This window comes from Mus pahari, chromosome 1 (assembly GCF_900095145.1).
Source record: "Mus pahari chromosome 1, PAHARI_EIJ_v1.1, whole genome shotgun sequence".
Taxonomy (NCBI): domain Eukaryota; kingdom Metazoa; phylum Chordata; class Mammalia; order Rodentia; family Muridae; genus Mus; species Mus pahari.
This window is the reverse complement of record NC_034590.1, coordinates 77,702,423-77,712,453: the sequence shown is the minus strand read 5'-3', so window position 1 is coordinate 77,712,453 and position 10,031 is coordinate 77,702,423. Positions and strand designations below refer to the sequence as shown.

The window sequence follows — 10,031 nt, the reverse complement described above, 5'->3', positions numbered from 1 at the left end:
TCTCTTTCTCTTTCTCTTGCTCTCTCTCTCTCTCTCTCTCTCTCTCTCTCTCTCTCTCTCACACACACACACACACACACACACACACACACTGAAAGAGAAAAGAAAATAATGAAGCAGACTAAACAGACAAAAATACACATGGGAATAGAATTAAGAGTAGACTGGGAGACTGGGTGGACTGGAGATACAGCTCAGTGAATAAGAGTACATTCTATCTTGCAAAGTTTATATGCCCCAAAGAGGGAAAAACCAGGGTCAAGAAGTAGGAGTGGGTGGGTAGGGTATAGGGGACATTCAGGATAGCATTTGAAATATAAATGAAGAAAATATCTAATTAAATAATTTTTTAAAAAAGAGTACATTCTACTCTTTTGGAAGACCTGGGTTTAGTTCCCAGAACCTACATTGTGGTTCACAACCATCTATCATTCCAAGTCATGGGGATTCAACACACTCTTCTGCCTTCTTAATGTAACAGGAAGTCATATAAAAAGTAAAAATAATTTTTAAAAGTGAAAGGATCAGGCACTGAAGAGAACTGGTCTATGGGAATTTAAGGAATCAATCTTCTTTTTACCTTGGACTTGAGTCTCACAGTGTCTGTTCCTATGAAAACAATAGCCATGATATTAGTAACAAATTTTACTGACACATAATTAGCCTCTAATTTTCTACTTTATATGGGAATCTCAACAGTAGAATATTATGTATTACAGCACACATTCACCACATCTGGACCTTGAAAGTTTGATGCCCCTTCTCTTTGATCTCATCTAACAGTCAAAATTTTCTATCACCTAATATTTTTCTATTTGTATTTTCCTTATGTTATAAATTCTCTACATGATTTTCATGGTCTGATTTATATAATCTCTGACTTCTGGTAGCACAGAGTTTGCTTCCTTGTCAATCTCCTGTAATTATAAGTATTAACATTTTCTATGTACAACAAACCATTTTGTAACCTTGCATGAATCCTTTCAGTACTTTCATAAGGATATGTCTTCACGTGGAATTTATAGCTTCTAAAAGCCTATGATCAGTGACAGCATCTGTCTCCACTTCCCATCTTCAAACCAATTCTCATCTTAAGTCTTTTTCACTAGTCAGTCGATATTCACAGAATGGCTCCAGCTTTTACAATCACAGGAATGATTATAACACCTTGAGAAAATAGCCACCCCTTTTACCCACTATCACGCCATATTCAATGTTTCATATATGTTTTTCTCTACATATCTTGCTTTTTCTAATCTGCTATTTTTAATGTTGTTTCTCATTCCTCCACTTTGCTAATCTTGCTTGTATCTGGTCCTATTGTAATGTTTGGTTTGTGTGCACTATTTTTTGAAAAGTGCTCTTTTATAAATCTGGTGGGAAAAACCTACACCCTTGGGTTTACTACTTTCATTTAAATACGTGCTACATTTAAGTTCCAAAATACCGCAAGAAAAGGCAACACATGGGTTTATAATGTAGTGAAATGCTTTGGAGTCATATGAAAACTTAGACATTTTATTATTTACACAAAACCTGTTGCTTAATAAATGTTCTGCCAAGCTGAACTGAACTATCACAAACAACACTGTAAGAACCTTGTTGCTCAGTGATGTGCAAGATGCTTGCCTGGAGAGAGAGAGAGACTATATTTCCCAGTCCACATATGTCTATGTGATTACTGCTCTCCTTTTCTTGGCCATGAAGTGAATTTTTATGCCACTATCCAAAGCAGATATTCAAACACTTATACTCTGCCTTTTCAAGAGGATGTGGAAATTGCACTTTAATGTATGTTAGTTCTTTCCTGATATTTTTCTGTTTTCTTATGTTTTACAATTTAATATTGTGTGTATGTATGTATGTGTGCGTGCATGAATTCAAGTCATGAAGCTTGATGATCATTTTGCTCAATAAGTCATCTTGATAGCCTAATTTTATTTCAGTTCTTATATATTTTAAATGACACATTAAACTGAGAGATTAAGAACATATCATGCCTATTCAGTACCTCATACTTCTCTAAAATTTATATAACTTCCTTCTTTAAGTCTTGCTTAGCATCATTCACTAGAAAGTACTGCATATTTCACTCAATAGTAAATTATGGATAATTTCCATTTGGGTATATCATTACTTCAAAACCTAATTACCTAAAAAAATAAACATAATAATGATAATAAAACAAGTTTTCCAAGATTTACACTTCTCTGAGTATTGATACAACATAGATGATTTTTGCACATGGTCTATCCAAAATATTGACACATTATAATATTTAGCAAGTTCTTAACAGTAAAAGCACAGTGCATGGATGAGGGAATCAAAAGTCTTGATTCCACACTGATTTGGAGAAACTCTTAGATCTATGTAATAGATCTTACTGATATTTCTCATCTGTAAATTGGAGGAAAGTTTTAATATCAGGTCAAGAGACATGTTGTGGGAATTAATTGGAGAAATGAAGATTGCTAAAGCACTTCCTCTGTGGTAAATATTTATCATATAAATAATTTTATACATGAGTATGATAATGTAACTACATCATTTTGCAAGTTATTTATAAAACAAAACTAATGATATTACTTTATCAAGTAGTTGTGTTTGTATATAGAATGAATTTATTACAAATCTGGCACACAGCAAGGGCACATTATTGTTTGGTACATGATATTTTTAAAGAGAATAATTTCTTGAAATCTGCAGAATTTCCAAATTTAATATAAAATCCATTTAAAGATTTCAAGATAACATCCAGATAAACACAAGATTGATAGTAAGATTTAGAATAGAGAAATGGGATGTTACCTTAAGTATCATGTGACAGACACTGAAAGAGACAGATAAATAAAATATTCATAAGTTCCTTCAAAGAACAGAGTCTACGAATATATTCTGAGAGTTGCCTTCCTCAATGCTTCCTTAACATCTCTGTTCCTCAAACTATAGATGAGGGGGTTCAACATAGGGATCACCACTGTGTAGAAGAGAGACACTACCTTGTTCTGTTCTGTGGAGTAGCTGGATTTGGGCATCACATAAATGAAGGTGACAGTTCCATAATAGAGAGTGAGTGCAGTAAGGTGGGAGGTGCAGGTGGAGAAGGCCTTGTGGCGACCCTCAGTGGAGTGCATCTTCAGAATGGTGATAAGTATGTAGATGTAGGAGACAGATATGACAAGCACTGTCAATACAATAATGGATCCAGCAGAGATGGAGGGGATGATGGCAATAATAGAGACATCTGAGCATGNATGTTTCAACATAGGGGAGTAATCACAGAAGAAGTGATCTATCTGATTTGGTCCACAAAAGGACAGACTTAACAAACAACCAATAAATGTCCATGCATTCACAGAGGCACCNACATAGGATAGCCCAACAAAGAGGAGACAGATTTGGGAAGACATATGTGTAGAGTAGAGTAAGGGTGAGCAGATAGCTACATATCTGTCATAGGCCATGGCAGCCAGCAGGAAGCATTCGGCTGTCCCAAAAATCGCAACAGAAAAGAGTTGTGCTTCACAGGCATGCACAGGGAGGGCTGTTCCATGTACAATGAATCCTACCAACATTATAGGTGTAACTGTTGACGAATAGCCAATGTCCACAAAAGCCAGATGGCTAAGAAACATGTACATGGGGGTTTGGAGCTGGGGACTGCTTCTTACTAAATTTATTATGCTGATATTTCCTACTAAGGTGACAATGTATATTCCAAGGAAAAACACAAATAAGATGACACGGAGTGTAGGATCATCTGTTAACCCCAATAGGATGAACTCTGTCACTACAGTGTGGTTTCCAGGTTCCATCTCTTATATGACTGGTCTCTGAGGAGGAAAATGATGAAATCATTTGTTTAGTATTTGCATTCTATCTAATCCTTTCTGTATATAGTTATTTAGCAACTCAATTCAGTATACTTTTTACCAAAATGTACTTACCAGTGTTCTTCGGTATTGTGGGTTTTAACTCTGTGCATAACGTGAGAATAATTAAGCCTCAATCTCTGACATGCCATGTAATTTCTGTTGAAGGCACTTCTCCAGCCTTCTAATACAGGCAGATTTGTTTCCTAAGGTTCAGATCTAGTTTCATTGTGTTGTTGGGATTATCATTTAGCTCAGTGATATACTGAAATCCAAAACATACCTCGCAGCCAGTCTTCTCATAAATCCTTCTCTTCAACTGTTCCTCCTCTAATTTATATTTACAGAATAGCACCCCATCCATCCAGTCTGCTCTTTTCCCTTTTTCAGAGACTTCCTGGCTTATATCAAAGTTAAGAATTTGATATGTTTCTCTCCAAGGTCTGATCCTTGGAAACATTTAAATGGCATTAGCACATTTTAAGAAAACAATTTGAAAGTAGCATTTTAACTTTACATTTTCTTATAAAAATTGTGTTATAGACACAAGCTCAGGGGGTACTGGTTAGTTCATATTGTTGTTCCACCTACAGGGTTGCAGCCCCCTTCAGCTTCTTGGGTACTTTCTCTAGCTCCTCCATTGGGGAACCTGTGTTCCATCCAATAGCTGACTGTGAGCCTATGTAGCAGAAGATGGTCTAATTGGTCAACACTGGGAAGAGAGGACCCTTGGTCTTGCAAACTTTATATGACCCAGCACAAGGGAAGGCCTGGGCCAAGTAGTGGGAGTGGGTGGGTAGGGGAACAGGGGCGGGGGGGGTATAGGGAACTTTTGGAATGGCATTTGAAATGTAAATAAAGAAAATAATAATAATAATAATAAATGTAAAAAAAATTTGAGGAAAAAAAAGAGTACCATAATAATTAAATAAATAAATAAATAAATAAATAAATAATTGTGTTACATCAAAACTGATTTTAAAAAAGTATTGAGAATGGTCTGATGGAATACTAAAGTTGCGGTAATCTCATGATATAATTTAATTTACTTACTGACTGTTTATTTAGAGTAATGTTAATTGCTTCCTTTTGGATAATCACCTTTTGAATATTCATTTTGGATAATCACGTCTACTTTTGGAACTAGTAACTTTGTTATATAAAGCAAGCCTTAGGAGAAAACAAATTAAAGACTGATCAATTTAAATAATAATATTACTTTCGCTTACTTTTTTAAGGCAAAAATTCAAAAGAAATATGTCTGTGCTCAAAGATAATTTTATCCTGGTGACATGGATTAATGAAAAATGCTAAACCAGTTTGTTCCCTATTGCTTGCTAATTATTTTTTGTGTGTACTTTGATGCATTTTAATTTAGAGTTTTGTGCCTTCTGTGTTTAGCCACTTCACTGTGACAAACACAAAGTTCTTGTGCTTTGAAGCAGTCCTAAAATAGCAGAAATAACTTTAAATAACAGTTATCATTAGTTATAAAATAAAAAAGTGTTCCGGTAGGCATACTGTAAGTTCAGTGAAAATTAAGAAATGTCATAATATTGATATGAACATTCACAGAATGGAAAATTATTCTAAAGGATTTCTTTCAAATACCTTACTGAGCAGCTAAGAATAATTTATTACTTTTTCAGAGGACCTGGTCTACATTTCCAGCAACCACATGATTCAAAACCATCCATAGTTCCACTTCTAGAGCTCCAATAACTTCCTCTTACCTCATGCAGTGTTCATACACTCATGCACATGAACGAATATAAAATTTTAACTTTAAATTATTTTATGAGACCGGGCATGGTGGCACACACCTTTAGTCTCAGCACTCTGGAGGCAGAGGCAGGCAGATTTCTGAGTTCGAGGCCAGCCTGGTCTACACAGTGAGTTCCAGGACAGCCAGGGCTATAGAAAAAAACCCTGTCTCGAAGAAAACAACAAAAAAATATTTTATGAAATTTTTCAGTGTCAGAATTTTTATTTATTCAAATCTTATGCCAATTAATCCAACCACATAAAAACACCTTTGTAAAAGATCTGTTGATCACAAATTCTATGAGCTTGTATTTTCATTAAGCCAAAGAAAAACCTCTTCTATAGGGAGGGTCTAGCAGACTCGCCAGGCTAGAACCTGGAGAAGGATGTACAGGATTAGGATGGGTAGAGAAGTTGGAATCTGTGCTAAGTTCTTAATTTTCAGTACACCTCACAATCTATTGCCTTGTTTTAATTTGAGGGCAAACATAATAGTGTTTCTATTTAGAATATTACATTCAAGTTAATATTATTAGTAAAATGCTTCCCATCTTCCCGAGTCAGCTTCACAGCAGAAATAACACTTCAAACACACCACACCAAAATCTTCATCCTTAGTTACACTTTGAAGTGCATCTTAATGGTATATATGCTTTCTCACAATTTTATTCCCTTCAAGAATTGAGACATCTGCTCTCTGGTTTGAAGCAGAATACAGAAGGAGCTGATGGAGGGAAGGGATGAAGCTGACTGAGAGGTCCAGAGAGAGGAGTAACTGCAGTAAGAATGAAATGTATGAGAGAAGAAAATATGAAAGAAAATTTTGTTTCTATGATTTTAGCTTGAACCTAAGACCCTTAGTTACCACACTCATAAATACATAAATTCCTCCTAGAAGAATTGTGGGAGTTCTTAAGGTTTTCATAACATTTAGCAGAAATAGTAAATGTGGTTATTAAGTGGCATGAGAATGTATTAATTACTTGAATATTTTCAAATGTTTTCTTCATAGAAATTAGTAATGTTGTTCCTCTGATACTTTAACTAAGATCTTTAGCTAGAGAATTATGAAAGACAGTGAATCAATAGCCGCAGATCATTCAAGAATGTTTTACCTCTTCATTGATAACCATTCCTTAGATGTGTTTAAGTTACTGTAGTAGCAGGTATCCTACTGCCTTGGATGCTAGCTCTCATTTTAAAAATCTGTTTTAAATCTTATCCGTCTCACACCATAACTTTAATGGTACAAAACATCTATTTTCCATACAAAGCCCTTAAATGTTTGACTAGATCTATTATGCCTCCTCTGCCTTACTATTTCTAAACCTAAGCATCTACAATCCCCGTTGTCCTTTATTCTGTGGTATGCTTTCCAGATTTTGAAATTCTCTTTGTCAAATATTGAACACAGATACTGGTCTTAAGGAATGAGGCTATTCCTACTCTACCTTCTGCCTCAGCAGAGCTCAGTAGGGGAAATCATATTTCCCTTATGATCATCCAAAAACCCACCTATGTTGCCTTCAGACTTGTGGGTTGGAATCAGAAAAGGCAAATGCTAGACATGCCACATTATTTTAATTTGGCTCTGAGTTTATTTACTTGTTCTGTGGGACTGTTAGCCACAGCCAAACAATGTAATTTTTTGTCAAATTAAAAGAAATATTTTATAAAATTAGAAAAAATATTATCTAAAATTTCCAGAGGTTTTTGATCACATGCCATGAATAAGCAACATTTACTTTTAAACAGGTAAAATATTTTCATGGGCTTTTAATTATTCAATGTTTTCATGAGATGTATTATATTATTTATTCAACATTTCAAAGAATTTTTACCACAATTCTAAGGAAAATAGGAGGTACAGACCCTGTTCTTTCCTCTATTCGTGACTAAACCATTCATATGCACTCATACCCATGTACTAATGCAGTCTTTTCCTCCTCATTGAACACTGAAAGTCCAGAACTATGAGTGCCCTACTTGCTGGTTGACTCAAATCAGTAAATGTGGTCTTTATTCTTTCCTTGGATTGAATATTCATCTGTGTAGATAAACAGAACCTATAGAAGTGTGAGTCTAATCCAACGAAATATCTGTTTGCTTGTTTGTTTGTTTGTTCCTTTCTCTTCCTTTTCATAGTCTCTTATGCTCAAACGTAGAAAGGTCTTGCCAAAGACCAGGGAAGAATGGTCCAAGTGTGCCTGGCTGACCATTGCACAGCAACTCTTGTGTAAACAAGCCTTTTCACAGGAGTCAAGAGCTAACACCAGTAAAGCAGTTCAAGAAGAATTTGAAAGGAAAAGAACTAATAAATGCTCATCTTAATATCAATGAATCTGACACTTACGCTTAAAGGCAAATTTGTTGATGCTGAATTTCAAAGAAGACTCTATAAAGTAGATCCTATTAGTTCTTAGAGTTGAAAACTCTACACTAGGAAGCACTGAGTGCTGGATCTCATTAAGTACCATTGTTATACACATGTGGTGTGGATGATAGCAGGAGTCCGTGTAATGGTAGGAGAGAGGAGGTGGTAATGGTCAACATGACAAATCCTCTGGGGCTACTGCTGCTTGTCCCTTTGAGATAAAAGTTCATGGGCTTGTTATACATAAATGACTTATGGGACCAGGTGACTCATTAGGGCATCTGTCAAGGTTTGTTTAATATGCACTACAGCAGAATTTAACAAATTTCTTCTAAAAGAGTGCCAAGTTTACATTGAATCTGGTTTCAACAAGTCAATATGTATTTATAGATAAATATTTTACATTGTTTTCTATAACATATACCAATATGTGTCTTGGGAAACATGAAGGTAAGCTGCATGCAAAGTTGAGTTATAAATAACAAAACTTTTTTGAAGATATTTCCATTTTCATACCAGAAGGAAGAATATGGATGCTTTGAATGTAAAATAAAAAATAGGATTACAAGAGTTTAGATATCTTCTAGAATGGCAATAGTGTAAGATGTCACATCTTGAACAGTGGCTTTGGTGTAGGTCAATCACAGAAAAAACATCACCTTTACAACGCAAAGTTTCAGTCTTACACTATTTCTTTTGCAAAGCATAATTTCAGAAGCCCTTTTAGTCTCACATCCAAAGAAGTGTGTTTAAACTACTACACAAGCTATAAGTAATATTCCTTCATTCTTCCCTTTATGCTGATAATTATGTAAAACATTTTTTACACATTGAACCTTCAATGCAACTTGAAGTTGTAGGCCCTTTTATTATTCTCATTTTTCACATGAGAGAACAGTGAATTTTACAGTAAAATTCCAGTGTTTCCCACTAAAATTTCCACATTAATATTGAAGAGACCACTTCCAATAGGGAGACTGGATCCCCAGTGTAGGGATGTAGTTACCAACCTACCTTCAAAAATTTTGACCCAGATTTGTTCCTACCTAAAAGGAATTCAGTGAAAAAAATGGAGCAAAGATTGAAGGAGAGGCCACCTGGCACCAATAGAAGGGGACCCTTGGTCCTGTGGAGGCTTGATGCCCCAGAGTAAGGGGATGGTAGAGTAGTTAGGTAGGAATGGGAGTCGGGTTGCTCATAAAGGCAAAGGGGAGAAGCAAATGGATGAGGGGGTTGTGGAGGGGAAAATGGGAAGGGGAACAACATTTGAAATGTAAATAAATAAAATAACCAATAAAATAATAAAATAAAATAATTTTAAAAATTCATTCCATACAATCTGTAATACCTTTTCTATAGTTAAGAGAGAATAAAATATTTTGACATAATTTGATTGTGGATAAAACACATATTTTCCCCAATATTTATAAGTGGAAATGTCAGGTGTTATGTTTAATATTCTTTTATAATGAAAAAAATTCTATGATATTTAAAATTTATTATCCTATGGAGGCATCACTGTAGAGAGGTAGAATTCCAAGGACCACGGGGAAGTCAGTACTTTTTTTTTATATCACATGGATCCCAGGCATTGAATCAAGTTACCAGGCTTGATTAAAAGTTCCTTTATCTATTTTGGTGTCTCTCTAACCCAAATAAGATTATGTTTCATAACAGATTGCATCAGGAGTAGGAGAATCAAACAGGTAAGGCCATGCTTTATTACTTGTACTTCACTAGCACAATGATTTCTATAACTAAACAATCCTTTAAGGGACCTTGAAAACACATATGCTATATTTTAAGACATATTGCATTTATGAGGGACACGGGATTTCTAAGTATGCTTATTCTCCCTAAACAACAGAGGTGTGTGCTGTATCCACTGGATAGTGGAGTGTGCAGTTGGTTCTTTTATATGCTTTTCTTCTTCTTCTTCTTCTTCTTCTTCTTCTTCTTCTTCTTCTTCTTCTTCTTCTTCTTCTTCTTCTTCTTCTTCTTCTTCTTCTTCTTCTTCTTTT

The 10,031-nt window shown here is 35.1% G+C and overlaps 1 protein-coding gene across 1 annotated transcript in view; it reads right to left on the bottom strand.

Annotated features, from left to right (window-relative positions):
• LOC110331254 (olfactory receptor 491-like) overlaps positions 1-3,815 on the bottom strand; it is a 4,931-nt gene extending 1,116 nt beyond the window's left edge. Inside the window, exon 1 of the mRNA XM_021211720.1 lies at positions 2,907-3,815. Coding sequence (XP_021067379.1) covers positions 2,907-3,815 — 909 coding nt within the window. The remainder of the gene's footprint in view (positions 1-2,906) is intronic.
• Between the last annotated feature and the right edge of the window lie 6,216 nt (positions 3,816-10,031).